The sequence below is a fragment of the Protomyctophum parallelum genome (genome assembly GCF_964188405.1).
Source record: "Protomyctophum parallelum genome assembly, chromosome: 4".
NCBI classification, from domain to species: Eukaryota; Metazoa; Chordata; class Actinopteri; order Myctophiformes; family Myctophidae; genus Protomyctophum; species Protomyctophum parallelum.
In genome coordinates this window covers 22,570,761-22,590,944 of record NC_139700.1, presented here as the reverse complement: position 1 = coordinate 22,590,944, position 20,184 = coordinate 22,570,761, and the positions used below count along the sequence as shown (strand labels likewise).

General features: G+C 46.2%; 1 protein-coding gene across 3 annotated transcripts in view; it reads left to right on the top strand.

The window, feature by feature from the left end:
- Positions 1 to 20,184, top strand: part of magi2b (membrane associated guanylate kinase, WW and PDZ domain containing 2b) — a 126,300-nt gene that overhangs the window by 20,599 nt on the left and 85,517 nt on the right. For all 3 annotated transcript variants that reach the window (XM_083763900.1, XM_083763901.1, XM_083763899.1), the window contains exon 2: positions 5,604 to 5,720. In XM_083763900.1, coding sequence (XP_083620026.1) covers positions 5,604 to 5,720 — 117 coding nt within the window. The remainder of the gene's footprint in view (positions 1 to 5,603; positions 5,721 to 20,184) is intronic.

Below are 20,184 nucleotides of genomic sequence, written 5' to 3'. Positions count from 1 at the left end.
AGCATACGCTGAATTATTTGGGCTTTTAATCCGCGAAAATCCATCAAAAAAAGCTCCCGTGGTTTGTTATGATCTGTGTGTAGCATCCACCATCTTGGTGCACGCGGAAGACGCACACAAGATTGGTTTCAATGAGGCGTTGCACCCAATGCATTTCCATTGGCCTCAATTTCCCAGAAGCCCTAGCAGCCCACAGCATGTGACGATTTCCGGTTTCGTCATCACAGCGAAGCCATCCAGTCTCATACTCTGCGACGAAGACGGATTTTCTTTTGATTCATTACATTACGGCGGATTAAACACATAAAACAAAAGGCGGGTATGTCCGATACGGCAGCGACATTAACCTGGAGTAATCCATTCAAGGCACGGAAACTGTTAAGACTCATCCGACTCATTCGTCCTGACAGAGAGAGAGTGCAGGAACTTGGAGAGCTTAAGCTTAATTCACACAGTACTTTGCTGCACAACCGCGGCGCTCGCTGAAAATCGGCTATATTCGTATGACGAAGCATAAATTTGGCTTCAGTCACAAGTGAAAATCAACTGAAAACACACACACACACACACACGCACGCAAGCGTGCATACACGCACAGCCACCCATCATCAACACAGAGAGGAGATGTGATTGCAGGAAGCACAGGCCATTACCTTGCATGCTCCTGAAAGACCTTAAGGAGGCATATTAGGGCTGGTGATGCCTCCAGAATATGCTTCTCCCCGCATCTTGATGCCCCATTTGTTGCGTCTGGCCTTGTTCCTCTTGACGGAGCATGTAAAACATGTGCGTTTGGCCTTGATTACCACACTACGAGGAGAGATGTGAGGAATCGGGAATCAACATCGTCATTAAGACCAGTCTGAGGAGAGGAGAGATCAATATGAAGACCTTTAGGAGAGAGGATCCATCATTTACTATTAATAATGGGCAGCGGTGCCTGCTGTAATAATACCATTAGGTAATTCATCTGCTGCACTGCCTTTTGCTCTGCAAAACTCTACAGCTCCCACAGGCAGTAGAATTTGGCACATGAAGAAATCATCAAAGCACATGCGGAACGCACGCACGCACGCACGCACGCACGCACGCACGCACGCACGCACGCACGCACGCACGCACGCACGCACACCCTTCCGAGGCCAACTTAAACTGCCTGTGTCTAATTGAAACTATAAAACGAGATACAAGACCAGGTCAATTCAGGGCAAAGTCTTAAATGAACCACTGGAGAGAGACGTGTGTGTGTGTGCGTGTGCGTGTGCGTGTGCGTGTGCGGACCAAGCCGCGAAAAGCGAAACTGTGAAAGACAGGTAATTAACGGGGAGTAAGAAAGAAACAATAGTGATTGTTGAATTTAGAAAGGGTGAGAGGTGGAGAGCACTATGTCGTTTTGTTACTGCCAAGAAATACACTTGAGTCGTGTTGCAATATTTAATTGAACAAATCAGTATAATTGATTACAATTTGTTTTTGTTTCTGAATATGGTAGCAAAAATTGCCGTTCTGTGGAGTTCACAACGTGTCTGGTAGATCAGCTATCTAAGCAAATTGTATTTGTTTGACACGTATGAGAGGGAATGTTGAAAAAACAATAAAGTGTCTGCACACGCTGATAGCTAAAGTGCGAATATTTTATTTAGGACGCAGCAGATTAAGACATGAAAGGAACTGTTGACATGTATAAAATAGACCCTAAGAGGTTAATCAGATATATAAACATAAATTGAAATAGAAATGCTTCAAGATTATTCGATTCATCAAAAAGGTCTATAGCAATAATTATTGTTCAGAAAATAATACTTGCAGCCCCAAAATAATTGTTGCATTTAGAAAGAGGGGGGAGGAGAGAAATGTTTTGTTACTGCCAAGAAATGCACTTGGGTGAGGCAGCAAGGGAATCCTGTGTGCATGTGAGAAGCGTGTATTGGACAGCGCATGCTACAGTAAATCGAAGCCGGCTGTGCTGCCATTCTCCCAGCTGTGTGCGACCTCTTGTAGGAGTACAGGGCCAGCTGTGTGCAGTATTTTGATCTGATGTTCTCTCCTAGAGTTGTCTGCTTCACCATGACAACCAATCAGTACACCCCTCCACACTGCCCCCCCCCCCTCTCTATCTCTCTCTCTAACCAGCCAGACTTCCTTCTCCGCTCTCTCTCTCACACACACACACACACACACACACACACACACACACACACACACACACACACACACACACACACACACACACACACACACACACACACACACACACACACACACACACACACACACTCAGCCTTCAACCGGAAAGCCCTGCCACCATAGTCTCTGCAGCTTGGGTGGTATCATTTGAGATGGAAGTTGAGTTAAATGAATACTCTTTTCTGTGTACAGTATGTGTTCGTGTGGACTGTGGAGGAGTTTTAGGTTTCTCAAGTTTCTATTGTCTTGTTATGTGACATCCTGAGTGTGTGTTTTGACATGTCGACGTAATTGCTGTCTTTTCCAGTGCTCACAGTATGTCTCACTGACTGTGTGCATTGCATGGGTTTACCTTTCTCCTCTTCGTGTATGTGTGTATGTATGTATGTGTGTGTGTGTGTGTGTGTGTGTGTGTGTGTGTGTGTGTGTGTGTGCGAGAATTCTCTTTGACATATGCCACTGCTGTTTCCCAGTGTTTATCTCTAGTCAGTCGATGTTTACACAAGGTCAACCAGGGAGAGCATCTGGTGGGAAGAGAGTAGCTGTCTGTTAGTAAGTGTCAGTACAGCATCTGGAAAAGTACACGCACGCACACACCCATTGTCTGTGTTGTGTTTTTCTGTGCTTTGTGTTGTTTTGTTGTGTGTGCTTGAACAGATCTGTGAAGGGGACAACAAAGATTATTGGGCGTAGACCCCTTATCGTTTCTGTGGAAATTCTCCCATTTTAGCAGTTTTGACAGTTCTGAGCTATCGTTCTTCATGAAATTGGGGCCGTGAGGATCCCTCAGGAACTGAAGCTCAGTGACTCATTTGTCAAAAGACCTCTGACCTTTAGATCTCCCAATGAGTAAATTGTTGCTCAATCCACTTTTCCGCCTTTTTTCTGCCACGTCAAAGAATAACCACTCTCCTTGAAATTGCATTTCCATTCATGCGAATGGAGGCTGGACCCTGGTAATGGGACTACAGCGTTGACAGACTGAGCACGGAATGTGATGTACTGTATGAGTGTGATGTATGATGATGTATAATGATAAGAGCGCCCCTCACTTCACACAAGTGTGATTTTTTCCATTTATGATTTGTCAAATAATTTCAGTCCTCAATGTTTATATAGCTCAGTGTGTATATTGCGTATAGCTTTTTTTCTTTTTGGGCTTGACCCCGTCTTATAGCTGCTTACAGCTATATTTATTATTATTATGCAGGCAGGCACTGTACGAAACCTTTTCATTTACACTCATTTAGGCAAGAGACAACTTTGAGAGACAGACACTTCACCTGTATCTAATCCATCTCTAAAATCTAATTCCTCTGGGGACATCACCTTATAAATCATAGCACGCACGCACGCACGCACGCACGCACGCACGCACAGCAGTAGTGATAGCATCAGCAGATAGAGGGCACTGCAGGACTGTGGAAGCGCCCTAGCCAATCAGCTGGCAGTCTGGCTGGAGCCCGGCTCCCCACTAGCACATCTCTTTTCCCCCCTCTGTTGTCTGCCGACAGTCGTCATCCCTCAGTATCTCTCCGCGTCTCTCTCTCTCTTTCTCTCTCTCTCTCTTCGAGTCTCACCCTTCCCCCATCTCCATCTTATTCTCTGGAATTAAAACGGCTGGTGTCGGTGGTCTGTGTGCTGAAGCAGAGGTTTGAGAGGGGGGGGCGTAGAGGCTGGACGAGCCAGAGGAGGATGCACGGCGGTCGGGTGCGAGGCTAGAGGACGCCTGGGAGGACAGGCTGCCTGTGGATGGCTATCTGAACGGACCCGAGCAGACCTGGACGGACCTCATTTACAGGCATCTGGGCCAGCTGCTGCTGAGGTGCTCGGACTGCACTGCTTTATGTCTCTCTGTCTCTCTCTCCGTGTGTGTGCGCGCGTGTGCGTGTGTGTTGTTGACAGTGTAATTTTGTATCGGTGCATGTTCAGTGTCTGTCTGTGCATGGCAGAGCTAAATAACGTGTGACTAGGCGATGACAGTGTGATGTACATGGTTTTTGCACCTGTGTTGATTTGAACACTGCGACAGCGCTAATATATTGTTAACCAGGGATTTTTTTTCCTTTTGTTTTCTGCCTCTCCTCTCTGTCTCCTTTTCTCACCCGTCCTGTGCTATGGCTGTCTGTGATGGAATTCGGCACAGTGCTTTACAGCCTGCTAGCTAAAATGGTGTCAGTCAGTTCTACATAAGATGTTATTAATCCTAAGGACAAAGCAAGCATTACAGGCTCACAGCAGGGAGGAAGCCGGTGTCTGTGGCATTCATTTCTTTCCTTCTTTTTTTTTTGCTGGCATTTGTCTGTGTGTCCGCCGCACAGTACAGCACATCTCTCTGTGCATAGTAAGCACCCGCAGGAAGGATTTTATCTCGAAGGAAAGGCCACACGGCTCATACCTCCTTCAAGGGCAGCCAGAGTTTATTTTTATTTGATCAAAGTATGGGCCAAACATCGTCAATTTGCCATGAGCTAGAGAGCTGAAAATACACGGTTGCCACATTTGTACATGCATGGCATGTTATGATGTTAGTGCCCGACCCCCCCCCCCCCCCCCACACACACACACACACACACACACACACACACATATACACACACACACACACACACACACACTGCTGAATGTGATACAGTATATTCTTGCATACAGAATGTTGCGTGGAGAACAAGTTCTCCTCCCCCGCGAACCTCCTGGGCTTCCCTGATGGGGAGACGAGGGGAGGAGAAACTATTCATGGACATTATAGTACTGTGTGTGTGTGTGTGTGTGTGTGTGTGTGTGTGTGTGTGTGTGTGTGTGTGTGTGTGTGTGTGTGTGTGTGTGTGTGTGTGTGTGTGTGTGTGTGTGTGTGTGTGTGCGCGCGTGCGTGCACGTGCGGCGCAGATATGGTGACTCCTGTGACTCGTCATTGCATTTTAATGCTTTTTGGATTGTGTTGCGGTTCAGGGACTATCTGAGCTGATAGGGAGGCGGGTGGGCAGCTCGTGTAGCAGGCGATCAGCAGAGATGGATATGAGGTGGGCCACGGCTCTGTCCTCTCTCTGTAGGCCTTTGACACACACACACACACACACACACACACACACACACACACACACACACACACACACACACACACACACACACACACACACACACAACTTGCTGACACGGCATGTCAGGCCCCGGGGGGGACCTCTGGTGTACACTATTACCCTGGTATGTGTGTGCGTGTGTTTGTGTGTGTGTTTTGACCTTTGTTGTTTGGCTCTCGACCGTGCGGGGACGAGGGTCGATGTGTAATGAAACTGATTCAAGTGAGACTGTCAGTGTGTTAAAAGGAGGATACTTACCGTAATGAAGCCCTTTCTTAACGTCTATATTGTGTGTGTGTGTGTGTGTGTGTGTGTGTGTGTGTGTGTGTGTGTGTCTAGGCGGTGTGGTGGACAAGGACCTGCGACACTACCTCAACCTGCGCTTCTCCAAGGGCTCTGTGGACCACGACCATCAGCAGATCATCAGAGACAATCTCTACCTCCGCACCGTACCCTGTGAGTCGGCCCTGCTCCACTTCTCTCTCTCTCCATTTCCATCTCTCCAACTCGGTCTGACTGGCTGCCCATATCTTTCCATCCAACATCGTCGCAGTCTGAGCCTGTTCGTCTTCATTCTCTCTCTCTGTGTGTCTTTCTGTGTTTGGCCTTTATCTCGAAAGGTCAAGCATCAGAATAGTCCGGTTAGCGTGACAATATCCAGCATGCATTGCACGACTGAACAAAGTGCATCTGAGTCACTAACCAAGGCCCCCCCCCCCCCCCCTCCGATCCTAACGGTGATCACTTAGTTCGAACCCATGACTTGACCCATTCAGCACGGGAACCTATTGCAAAATAGCAGATCTACAAGCTTGTAGATCTGCTATTTTTGCAAAATCTTGAAAATGTGGCGCAAATCTTTGAATATAAATTCTTTCAGAGCGAACGTTTTTAAGTCAAATCTTTGCGTCTGGGGGAACAACATATTTTCAGATGTGGGTCGGTGGCCAATTTCATATAATATTTGGGGTCCTTGACATGAAATAGTTTGAGGACGACTGACATAGAAACATAAGGTTATTCAGAAAACTGTCAGGATTTAGAAGACATTTGTAGAATCGGCCGCAGGTCTAAATGGGTTAAACATCTCCAAGAATGATCGGCGTCTCTGCCTGTTTGTGCAATGCATCATGGGTATTGACCAGCATACAGAGGCATTGACCAGCATACAGATTCCATGCGCTATACCCTCTAGAAATGTCTGCCTCTCTTCCTCTCCTTCTCTGTTCTTTTTCCCTAATCGAAGGATATGTCCCTCGCGTGTATTTGTATAAGCATACACTCGGCAGTTCCTCTCTTTTTTCCCTCCTTTTTTTTATCTCTCCTTCTCCGCCTCACTCGTCCGACCACCAAGCTCTCAGTCTGAACGTTTCCACGGCAACCACCTTCTTGTGTCTAGGCCTGCACTCCCCCCCCCCTCCCTCTCTCAGCACCAGTGTTGTTTTTGGCAGCAAATTTAGATTTTAATTTTAGTCAAGTCTCTTGAATAGTTTTTCATTTAGTTTTAGTCACGTTTTAGTCACCTGGAATGTTTTTTTTAGTGTCTAGTTTTAGTCGACTAATTATAGGATTTTAGTCGACTAAATCTATAGTTGATTTAGTCGGCTAACATGTGTTTTGGCGGGTCTTGATGCCGTCGTAGCACGATGCCGACTGTTTTTACACTTGCTGAAAATAGCCGATCTACAAGCGCACAACGCGTCGCAGCACACACACACACACACACACACACACACACACACACACACACACACACACACACACATGCACATGAAGACAGTGATAAAGCCAATTGTTTAGCTTATCCCAAATTTAAGCTGTTGATTAATGTTTTTGTGAATGGTCCTCACAGGCAATGGGATCTGTTGATGTGGTTGCCGTCCCATAGCCCAGATGGACTGTGGGTGAAAATTGGGTATGGACTAGTATACAGTAGTATAATTAATCCCACGTTACACAGATGGCCCCTCAATAACTCATTGAGATCAAATGTAGCATCATGTATAATTATTTTGCATAGTACATCTTTGTGTATGGTTCATTTGAATATATTGTAGCAACAGTTATAGCTTCTTCTTAGACCTTCTCCTTAAGGTCCCAATGGGCCAATATCATGCCTAGTTACCAAGGGTGATCAGCAGGGATGGAGCTCGTTATTTCTAATTGATAGTGAGCACCTTATTGATCAGGCTTATCGTGCCGGGTTCTTATCAAGCCCACGATCGAGCATTTTCTATTATTTGGTGGAAAGGTGGGAGACTCTCCTCTCCCCCACCGCACCATGACTAGAGACTGAAAACGCGACGACAGATAGCCCCACTAAGGTACAATATGCAAGAGAATGGAATGCAAGCTTATATATAATGACTTGAGTCATTTCTTGTTATATGAACACAGTATTCTGCTGTGTACTGCTATTGTATACACACCTGGTACGCTGGGTATAAGTGTTCCCAGTGCACCACGTCTGCCCGCAGGGCGACCATGTCATTGCGGTGATTGACATTGAAGAGATGCCATCCCCTCCAGCTCTCCTTTCTGTCGATACACAGAGCAAAGCCCCGTGAATCAGCTTCTCTAGAGAGCAGCTCTGACGGTCGTCTCCACAGACTACTATACTCATCATCACCCCTTTCATCTGACATCTGCATGCGCAGCAACGGAATCGGTTAATCGTTGACACATTTTGTGTTCATTGTGATACTCATTGCTTTCATTCAGACGGATTTAATTGCAGGCCGGGCTGGCTGGCTAGCTGGCTGTGTTCTTCCCTGATGCTGTTTGTTAAACGGCCTCTGGTCCCTTTGTGTTGTGTTCAACTTCTTGGGTTCAATGGTCCATGTCGTTAACCTTTCATGCTACTGGGTGTGTTGTGAGTGACACAAAGGGCACAGAGCTGAAACACATTAAATACGCCAAATCGGATGGAACTTCCGATATGTTTGTGAGCAGAGTGTTTTACACATCAGAGCGACGCTCTGGATGTCCTCGGCCGACGTGTTGAGCCATTGACACAGAAGTTATTGTTTAGCACACTCTCACAGCTGCATGGTTCCTGAGTCTCTCTCTCTCTCTCTCTCTCTCTCTCTCACTCTTTTCCCTGCTGCCTTGCTCTCTTCTGTCTGGCTCCTTCATCTGATCCTCTCCTTCTGCCCTCCCCTCTCCCTCACTCTCTCTGTTCCCTAGCAGTGTCCTCAATGTGCTCTCTTTGCTTTCTGTCTCTCAGGTGGTTTCACCCTCCCCCACCTCTCTCTCTCTGTCTCTCTGTCTCTCTCTCTCTCTCTCTACCTTTCTCAGCCTGTTGCAGTGGTGTAGTCGAGTGACAAGGTGACAGTTGTGATTGGGTGAGCTCATCAGCACTGCAGGCTCTGTTTCCGTTGAGAAGGAAGCGAGACACAGGCAGATCCAGCAACATGGAGCACAGTTGCCACAGGGCATTTTAAATTATAGTCTCTGCGATGTGTATGTAGTGACGACACTCCCGTAATTGCCTTTCACCCAACAGAGCTGACATGGCATCAGGAAGGTTTTATAGGCGTCACGATGGATCTGGGCCTAAATGCACCTAGCCAGTGCCACGCTTTATTATGTTACTCTCGCACCGCTCGGCTCCCCGTTGCCCGTTTGACGTGATGTGTGAGTCTGTATTATGGCCATTTCCTAAATGGTGTTCCATTTCCCTCGTCTCACCAGCCTGATTTCGTCTTCCATCTTGGTCAACGAGTTCCCTTGTTCAGCCTGAGTTACTCTGTTGCTCCCAGGCAGTCTGGGAGATGCGGGAGAAGGCTTTCCCTCACTACCATTGGAATGACACAGCAGCATCACACCGCTAAATGGGGAATGGAGGTGTGGATGGAGGGCTACTGACTGTTGTGGTATAAACTCAGTGATTCTTCCCATTTCTGGGACACAGTTTGCTGGGCTGTCACTGAGGCTGTCAGCTGCCACTCTGCATCACAATGTGCTGCTGTCACGCTGAAGGACGTGGGAGGAAGGGTGTGTGTGTGTGTGTATTTCTTACAGCTATGTGCATGAATGCACATAGCTGTAAGAAATTACGTAGCTGTGCTTACATCACCTTTTTGATACTGTCACATCACTCTTTTGACTCTTTTGAGGATTGAAGCGTAACTATAATATCATCATATGCACACAGTACTGAAATCCTGAATGGACCCAGGCATAAGGAACCATTTGTTGTCTTGAGGCGGGTCGCTTTATGGAGTATCTGTAGACATACATGCAAACATTTCCCCCCCACCCCCCAACAGACAGACACACGCACGCACGTACGCACGCACGCACACACAGGCCCTTTTTGAAACCTCCTGACCACTTTTTGAAACTTCCACTTTCCACTTTCAAACTTCCACTCAGTTTGAGCATAGATATATAAATAATAGAGACAGCATTGGGATTCCCCTCCCATCCAGTGCATTCTCTATTATTTATATATCTATGCTCAAACCAAGTGTGTAGGGCGAGTGGCAAGGAGCTAGTTTCAAAAACACTCTGTAAAAACGTACAGTACGCTACTACTATTTAAAGACCTACAGTACAGTAGTACACACACTTGAAGGTTTCAGAAGCCTTCATCCCAGCTCTAGAACCTCCCTATGGCTCCATTTTAGTTTTTTTGTCTTGCTGGTCCACTTGACACCAGGAAGAGCACTTCACAGGATGAGGCTGTGGAAACCAAAGGAATTCAGAAGAGGCTGTTGCAGACGCTTCTCCTCACGCGGACACGGCGAGAGCAACAAGAGCCTCCGTCACATGAGCAAGAGATGCGAAATGGGGCTGAAAGAAAGAGGAACATATAGGTAAATAGATAGGGACATGGGGGAAGGGTGGAGGAAATGGATAGGTAGAAGGAAAATATAGAGAGAAAGAGAGAGCTCTGGGGGCGACGGATGTGAGGCAGTGGGAATAAAGGCGGGTGGAGGGGAATGGAGAGGGAACAAGGATGAGCTTGAGTTCACAGGGAGAGAAAGTGGGGGGGATGAGAGAGAGAGAGAGAGAAAGAGTGGATGGAGGATGGCATTTGATGGGGAGCAAAGGATGGGATGAGAATGGCATGGCAGCTGGAGACACAGGGAGCAGAGAGAGTAGGAGGACGTGCTCTGAATGGTCGGGAGGGCCGGGGCGGATAGGGGTTATGAGGGAGCCTCGTAAGTCATTTCCCCCAGGGGGCCATCTCGTCTCTTCTCTGCTACACTCTCGGAGCGCATCAGTTAAAAAGGCTCTATAAATAGCCCGGACAGTGAGCAGCACGTTTCTCCAGTCAGATAGCCTATAAATACATGCAGCTGCTGTCACTTCACATCCACACTCTCCTCTGGACTCATGCCGCCTTGCTGCTCCAAGGGCTCCTCCTCCTACAGGGGGTTCCTATGGCAGAGAACCGCTAAGATATGGAAGTGAGGAAGAAGAATACATGAGGTGTGAGGTGGTAGGTGAGGCCTATATGAGACACGGGGCTACTAAATACTTACCTATGAGAATTTATTTTGGGTGGAACTTGTAGTTTGCTTGTATAGGCTGTGCGCAACAGAGAAAGTGGATGTCAGAGAGAGACCTGTACTTTCCCAGGTCGTGGGCTGAAAAAGTACAGACTTTGTCGGGGTTGGTCCGAGCTTGAACATCATCATGGCCCAGGGCCAGGACCCGGCTAGGGCTGGAGCTTTGGGCCGTGCACAGCTGTAATATGGCTGAATGTTATCTATAGCACCTTCAAGTGATAGAGACTGTGTTACTGTGTGTGCGTCTTCCATCATTTATTTTCCACTTGATATCTGCAAACGTCACGTAAACGTGTTGTTACAGACTAAACAACTCTTGGTATGAATTGCCGCAAAATATTCCTGAAATGTTATTTCCATAATAAATGTATATGTACATAATACTAACATGTATATGAACGCTAATAAGTAGAGATGTCCCGTATCCCGTAAGGGGTTGACACTGGCAGGTAAATAAAATGTTGGGGCATGTGGAGTTTATTCTTTATTGAACAACGTTTCGACCCTTGTGGGTCTTCGTCGGGTATGATACCTGACGAAGACAAGGGTCGAAACGTTGTTCAATAAAGAATTTTCCTGGGAGCAGAGAAACAGTGTTCGGACATCCCTTCCTTTGGACCATAATGTGCTTATATTCATGTAGAACACAGAAGAAGAAATGATTAGCTAAAGCTAGCAAAATAAACTAGAATAAAAAAACAGTACAGTAGTACAGTAGTGCATCCCGTGGATGCAGTGGTCGTTGTTTTATTGTGTCCCTTAACTATAAACTGCGATTTTGGGATGCAAAATGCATCTCAGGTAACAGTTGTTGGAAACAGTGGTGAGGTGAATCCGTTTTTCATTACCTGTTGTAAGCTTGTAGATCTGCTATGTTAGCTATTTCTGGAGAAACAAATATTATATTTTGTATGATAATATGATGACATACCCAAAATAGTGATGCCAGGTTGAAACTGGTTAATGTTGCGTTCACACGGTTCATTTTCAATGGAAGCCAGCGACATGAAGCTACGAAGCAGCTATGTCCCATGAAGCTGTCACATATTATGCTGTAATGCGTTTTTGCATCATTTCATCTGCCCGTGTCAACACACCATAACCAGACCAGTTGAAAGAGAGTTATGACTTTGATCTTTCCCCATGGCAACACATCGTGAGCTTGTAGATTTACAATCTTTAAAGAATGTTTGCCTATTTTCGCACAATATAGGGCAGACTATATTTTTTATTACTGCTACAATGTATGAGGAACCAGAACAAAATATTTACTCATCTACACAAGATGTAATAATAAAGAAACCTTGAAAAACCTTGGCCTACAAATATATAAACTTGGGTTGGTGGTGCAAGGAATGGAGGAGTCTGATTTCACCTTCCCAGAGTAAATCCTTTTTGGTACCTGAACCCAAAAGACACAATATCCAAACATGGACTATCTTGTATTGTACACAAGATCTAAAGATAAAGAAAATAGCACACACATATTATATTAATGCTGTCAATGTGATGAGTTAACACACAACCATAAATAATTAGCCTTTTATGGCCGTTTGAAGCATCCGTAGGTCCATTCTCTGCATGGCTTCCTGAACCCATAACCCTGATCTGTACCCATCTGAATACTCCCTCTCCACATGTAAACCAATCACAGTGATTGGGGGGCGGGATGTTAAGGACAATCTATGTTTGGGATTCACCTACTGTATATGGGCATCTCAACCAATCACAGCGAATGACTGGGAACGTAAACATGGAAGTGCTCTAGTCTAGATGGAAACCATAGAGATAAAGTAGTGCCCCCTCCGGCTCTGGGGCATGTGTTCACGTGTTCTCGGTTGAAATTTTACACAGCACGCCCTAGCCCAAACATTTAGATTCTCGTAGAGGTTTTTTTTCGATTCTGACGAATCTCTCTACGAGAGTCTAAACGTTAACCCCGCCCCTAACGTCGAAAAGGAACGTTTGTGCCTCAAAATTACTCTTACCTTGTACAAATGCAAAATCTAAGCTGCTTTAAACTTTGCCCCACTTGTTTGTGATCTGTGCGCACCCATATTAAACACCGAACATGCTTATTTTTCAATAAAAAAGGTATTTTAATCCACTCTGTCTCGGAATCCTCCATTGTAAATGCGCAACAGAACATTGCCCGCGCCCCTAGCGGCCAGGGTTCTCTTGCGCATCTACAATGGAGAGAAAACCAAGATGGCTGCCAGATTCCGAGACAGAGTGGATTAAAATACCTTTTTTATTGAAAACAAGCATGTTCTGTGTTTAATATGGGTGCGCACAGATCACAAACAAGTGGGGCAAAGTTTAAAGCAGCTTAGATTTTGCATTTGTACAAGGTAAGAGTGATTTTGAGGCACAAACATTCCTTTTCGATGTTAGGGGCGGGGTTAACGTTTAGACTCTCGTAGAGAGATTCGTCAGAATCGAAAAAAAACCTCTACGAGAATCTAAATGTTTGGGCTAAGCACACCCAGTCATCTCAGAGGGAACAAAAACACTGATCGAGATCATAGTGGTAGTGTGGCCGTGATCACGCTGTATCTAGCATGATGCGATGCAGTAATGTGTTGATCCACAGACAGTGTGATTGATTGTGAGTGTGTGTTTGTGTGCATACGCGCGTACGCGCTTCTTCTCACTGTCATAATGATTATTCTGTTGAAATTTAATGAGTTGAGTTGATAAATGAATAATGGCTCTGTTACACTCCAATCTCTCTGGAGGATGCGTGTGTTCATGTGGAGGGAGAGAGGGAGAGGGAGAGGGAGAGGGAGAGAGACCAAATAGAGAGTTATGCCTTTTATTGCCTTCCCACGGAACCATCTCTCAAAGGGGTGTTTTGCCTGTTGGTCCTTCACTCCTGTTAAAGGGGCGGCTGACATGCTTTGATGTGGTTCTATATTCCCTGCAGTTTGATTGGCACACTGGATTAATGTGCTTCAGACAAGGGAGGAACGGCATGGGAGTTATATGAATTTCATTAACACGAGAATAGCACATTTTGAACATGATTAATGAAATGTTTGCAAAGTGCCTTCCATGTAAAGCGTTGGACAGACGTCATCATCCAGTCTCGTCTCTTGTTCTCTTCTCTTAATGTCATCCTCCCACGCTGGAGGCTCCTTTTTTGAGTTCCTGTCTCCTTCAGTCAGTCACTCACGCACGCGCAAACAGACACTCGCATAAACACTATATATACCTCTTCTAAAGGGTGGTTTCACTGATTTAAGTTAGATGCTGGTGCAACCAAGTATAAATCAGGCTTAAGATTAGGGTAATGTGTGGTGATTGGCCAGGTGCTTACTGAGTATCCCATCTTGTGCTGTATGATGGCACCTTGGAGAGGCGCTACTCCTCTGTTTACTCGCTACCATCATTGTGATTCTGAGCACACTCGCACACAGACGTGCATGCAAGTATAGAAGGTTACCAGGCACTGGCAGGCAGACACAGTTGAAATATCTATTTTTGTGTACAAACTGTACATGTGTTTGTGCATTTTTGTGTACAAACTGTACATGTGTTTGTGCGTGCAAGCATGCGAGTGTCTTCATAGTTCATACAGGTATGTGTGCGTCTGATTTTGTGCACAGTATCCGCACATGTGCATGCATTCATGTATACAGTATATGTGCATTACGTGATTACCCCCACTGTCAGCCTCCGCCATTCAGCGCTGCAGACTAATAAAGGCACATTTCAACCTATCAGGGCATTTCCATCACCCCAAGAAACACCTTGGTACCAGGATAATTCCTCAATGTCACCCAGACACTATAGCTACAGTATGTGAGCCACTTCATCCAGCTTAACATACAGCACAATCATTCTTCACAGCCACTAACGAAACGGACACACAGAAGACAGACATTGTTTTACCAACGAAGTCCAGGCAGACTAGATATAGATGCTCATTGTTAATCCTAATCCTGTGTCTATATTAAATCCAATATAGCCTGACAGCGCATTGCGGGTTCCTGTCTACCTACGGTACTATCAATAAAGGCATAAAAAGCCCAAAGATAAATACCAGTAAAACATTTTTTTTAAAGAGAATGTATTTGTGGAAAGAAGAATGATTCCCTGATTCATATTCACGTAATGTTGTGATCTTGAGAGATTGGACTGGCACTGATATTTAGTGAAAAGTCTTTCTGAAACCTTGCTGGAGCTCTGGAGACCACAGTATGTAACTCTGGCATTAGCTTCATTTGCCCAGCATGAAACTGGGCTAGCAGCTACATCTCACAGCCTTCCCACACATTGTCTCACTGCTAGTTGTGGCCAGACAATAATTGTTGGAAGCAGAGCATCCTCCAGTCTCCCAGAGTGATTTATCCAGGAGAGGTGACATCCAGCCGCTCCGGTCTCAAGATCTACAAGCCCTCGACTGCATGGCCAATCACAGCCTGAATTACTGTGGGGGAGCCATGCAGGTGTGAGCTCTGGTGACAGCCACTGATTGATGAAGTGCAAAGGCAGCAAAGGGGTTGGAGTTGAGGACCTTGGAGACGTGACTTACCAAGCAGGCTGTGTTTGCAAAATGACCTTGTAATGGAATGATAGAATATATATATATTAGTGCTGCCAGAATTGGCCAAAAACTATATTTGAATATTCCTTTTAAAACACCACATGTATTCGAACAATTTTCGAATTATTTCGAATGTCGAATGTATATGATTTTAATTTGAATATGACATGAATATTGCAGAATAATATGCTGTAAAACTTTCTCGTTCTTTATCTATATGTTCCGGTCCTGTATGGGCCGCGGTTGGTGCTGAGAGATAGAGATAGAGAGATAGTGTTGCACTGTTGCCTAGTGCTAATTACAGAGAGAGAGAGAAGCAGGGGGAGAGGGGAGTTGCACCACTCAGTTCACACAGGTGTGATGTTTTACCCACGTTTGGTTTGAAGGTGTGGCTTGGTTTGTAGTGGCGACCGTGTTGCAAATTCTGGCCACCCCGACAGATAATCATTCCGTTGTGATCGTGCTGTTGATTGTCTCACATTAGGTGCAGGACAGATCTGTAACCTCGCGTCGTCAGTGGCCAGGCATTTCACCCGCGTTTGGTTTGAAGTTATGATATGGAGTGACGTTCCAACATCGCATACCGGTATCTCACAGTGTGGTGAAATGGCTGGCCTGGCCAATGCCAGCTCTGTTGATGTGGAGAGAGACAAAATGATGTAGTGAAAAGCAAGAGAGAGGTGAGAGAGAGGCGTCCTGACTCCTCAGTCCTGTGTGTCAGTCTCGGGTGTCGAGCGTGTATGTAGTATATCCGTGTCGGGAGGTTTCCCCGTGTGGCTCTGTTGCCTGCCTGGCAGGAGGAACAGTCAGCGAGAATGCTCTAAAAGGGGAGGTGCCGGTGCGGTGGGGAGGGCAAGGGGAATGTTGCGCGAAAACTGTGACCATAATCTGTGTCCCTCCCAACATGCATTTGACTGGTGCCACGTGATAGTACTCACTACTGCCCCATCTGGCGGAGTCAGGTTAAGGAAGTGTAGGCTACAGAAGGACAGACAGAATGACTGAGTGACAGACATTTTTCGGTGCATATATATACAGTATATATATATATATATATATATAGGGCTGTCAAAATAACTGCATGAACTGCGTCGAGTGACAAAGTGAGTGACGAAGTGAATTTAATGTTGTTTAATGCAATCAAATAGGACTTTTCTGTTTGGGTGTATGGGCTGTCAATGCCAGAACATTGTTTTTTCTTTTTCTTTTCAAAATCTTTTTCTTTTCGTTTTATAACAGTATGGGTGTCAAGTCACAGATTCATAGAAAAAAAATAAAGAAAATATCAGATTTTAGTATCAGTGACTGGGGTAAACAAACGTACTGTATGATCGTGGGCAGACATAATGGAAAGACTGTTATTATGCAAAACATGGCCCTTCAAGACAAAAGAAAAACGAAAAACATTTTCTCCCCAATTTAGTAAAGCCAATTCCCAATTCCCCAGCCTCTCTACAAGTACTCCATCTCTGCTAACCCCCACAATCAGTCATTGGGAGGGTGAAGAAAGCCTCAGGTCTCCTCCGATACCCGGGCTGTCAAGCCAACATCTTCTTTTCACCCGACAGTGAAAGGTCTCACTAGGGGGGCGTAACGCATGTGGAGGTACACGCTATCCCCCCCACCTCTTCCCTCTCCTGAACAGGCGCCCTAACCACTTGTGGGGATCATCAATGCCAGAAAGTCGTTTTTTGCCACTCAGTAGGCATTCCCGCATAACTTCCAGGTATAATGATGATGTCACTTGATGTCGCATACCCTCTATATTCCCATCCACTCTGCACTATTTAGCCCTTTCTGGATGGGGAAAAGTCGGTTATTGCCACAAAAGGCTGCACAATTCATATAGCACGAGTACCAGCCTATAGTACCAGAATTACTGCTAATCCCATGTGGGGCTCCATAGTCACAAGATGCGCTGCTCAGCATCGCAATGTACAACCAAGAGCGCTGACCTAGGAAGCCGATGACAATCATATAAATATTATGTTTTTTTTTGCATGGTGTTGTATGACAGAAGGTATACAGTTTCAGCTTGTTGCCATGGCTAGGCTGTGTTGCCAGGGAGCTGGCGTGTTGTCGTGGTAGCAGACACTGCTGTCAGAGTGTTGCCACGTTGGGTTGCGTTGCACCTCTTAAAGTCTGGGCTTTGTTGTGGAAATGAGCGTTTGTGCTGTGTATTGTACTGTCCTTCCTGTCGTAGCTCTCCTAGGCCTCATTCACATATAAGACACACGCAAGAGACACTTGTCCTGTCCTGTTAAAAGTTAAAAGAAATATACATTTAAAGAAAATCCACATTTGCAGATGTAAGCTTGTAGATCGGCGATTTTCCAAATAACCTTAGTCGCTTGTTATGTTGACATGTTTATGTACACACAGGACACAAGTGTCTCTTGCGTGTTAGGTGTGAATGAGGCCCTACAGGACTGCTCTCTTCAGTGGTGCAGTGTAGCAACCATACGAAAACAACATATGCCTAAACATATCAACATAACAAGCGCCTATGGTTATTTGAAAATCGCCGATCTGCAAGCTTACATCTGCAAATGTCTTACATCTAAATGTATATTTATTTTAATGTTGTATGGGGGTCACCTGGCACAAAATATGTTTAGATGTTGTAGTGTCCTCAATCTGGGGGTCCTTCCTTGACATGGAAATGTGTGAGAATCACTCGTTTAAACAACATTAGGAAACGAGTCCAAATAAGCAACACAGAGCGCGTGATAGCTCCCAGTGTTAGCCTTTGCCGCCAAACGAGAAGTTCTTGCAGTAGAACTCATTTTACACTTGGTTGCATGCTGAAAATAGCCGATCACTACACTAAGTACACTTTAGAAACAAGCCCCCCCAAAAAACGCAACCCGCAACTACAAATAATATTTAGTTACAAGAAACTTTACAGAAAAACAATCCTAAAGTTGCTTATAATACGCAGACATGGCAACACTGGCTCTCTTAGCTTTCCCACTGCATGCAGGGTTAAGGAGGGGAGGGTTAAGGGGGGAGACAGATACCAAGGAGAAGAGATAAAAACAAGACATGGACCAACAGAAAGTGAGGGAGAAACAAATGAATGTAGTGGACGATGAGGTAAATTGGAGAGAGAGGACAAGGGAGAGCCTACTGGAGGAGGTAGAGATAGAGAAACATGTGGTAGGGGTAGATAGATGCAGTGTACGTGAACGTAGGATGTGGGGAGAGAGAGAGAGAGAGAGAGAAGCAGACACAGATACTCTCATTGACATTCCTTGTATTCTCTCTCCTCTCTTATATTACTGCCATGGAGCTGTGATTGCTCTCCTCTCCAGGTGGGGCGAAATCCATCCACGGTGTATGGCGTAACGGGCACGGCGTACAGCGTAAGTCGGGGCTTAATCATTTTGCGTTGCAACTATTGATTAATACGTCGCAGCTTAAATAATAATTTGCCACGACTTAATAATAATTCGTCGCAGCGTTAAGAATCCGTCGTGGCGTGAGGACTCGTCGCAGCACTCGTCGGGGCTATATCTACCCGTTTGCGACGTAATAGGTTGCCTTTGGTATTTGGTGGTATTGAAAGGCATGCCTTTCCGCGCACATCGTGCCCGGCGATCGGCCCACCGCGTGCGCCTCGCCGGCCCGGTTCCGTGAAGCTCTCCGTCGTCTCCAGGCGAGCCTGCGTTCCCGAGCTCTCACCTCTTTTGCGCACCGAAAAGAGCAGATCTACCCCTGGGGGGTAGATCTGGGGGGTAGATCTGGAGGGTAGACACACACCGCACGTGTGTGTGTGTGTGTGTGTGTGTGTGTTAGAGACCTGCAAGCCTGTCGGGGCCCGGCCCGGCCCACCAAAACGGGCCGGGCCCGGGCCGACTTTGTCACTGCCCAACGGGCCCAGGGCCGGGCGGGCTCACACGCCGTTATATTAATTTTCCGATGTGAATTTCACCCAGACTGGACTTGCTTCAGCAGCGCGGCAGCATGCTCCATAGTGACGTGACAATAACCCCTCCGCAGTGTCCGCACACACACAAGCCACAAGGCAAGCACACTAAAATCTGGTCAAAACTATAAAGACTTTAAAACAACGTGTTTTACATTCTATCTCTCTCGCTCCGCGCCTAAACTCTCGTCCTCTCTCTCTCCTAATTATTGTGCAGCGCAGCTGTACACACACACACACACACACACACACACACACACACACACACACACACACACACACACACACACACACACCGAGTATTAAGTAAGTAGGCTACGGCTCTAAAAACATTAAATACTGCGGGAGCATTATTACCACACTAAACAAAGTTGGATTTGTACATTGCAGAAACTGCAGATACATAACGTAAGTGTTCTTATTAATGTCCGTCTACTCTGGGTTTTATAATGCAGCGTGAGCCCGCGATAGCCGATCTGCAAGCTCACAACGCGTTGCGCTGATTGACAGTGCATGTGCAGCAGCTACTGTATAAAATTATATTTAAGGGCCGGGCCGGGCCCCGACGGGCTTGCAGGTCTCTAACACACACACACACACACACACGTGCGGTCCACGGGGACCCCCCCCAGGGGTAGATCTGCTCTTTTTGGTGCGCAAAAGAGGTGAGAGCTCGGGAACGCAGGCTCGCCTGGAGACGGCGGAGAGCTTCACGGAACCGGGCCGGCGAGGCGCACGCGGTGGTGCCGGGCCCGGGCGCGTGGGCCGATCGCCGGTCACGATGCGCGCGTAAAAAGGCCTGCTGCCCTGCAGGTTCTCCACGGGGAAAGGCATCCACCCTTTCGACGTATTAATTAATACGGCACGACGAGTTGTAATACGCCGACGTATTCATCATTCGCCCCGACGAAAAAATAAACCGTC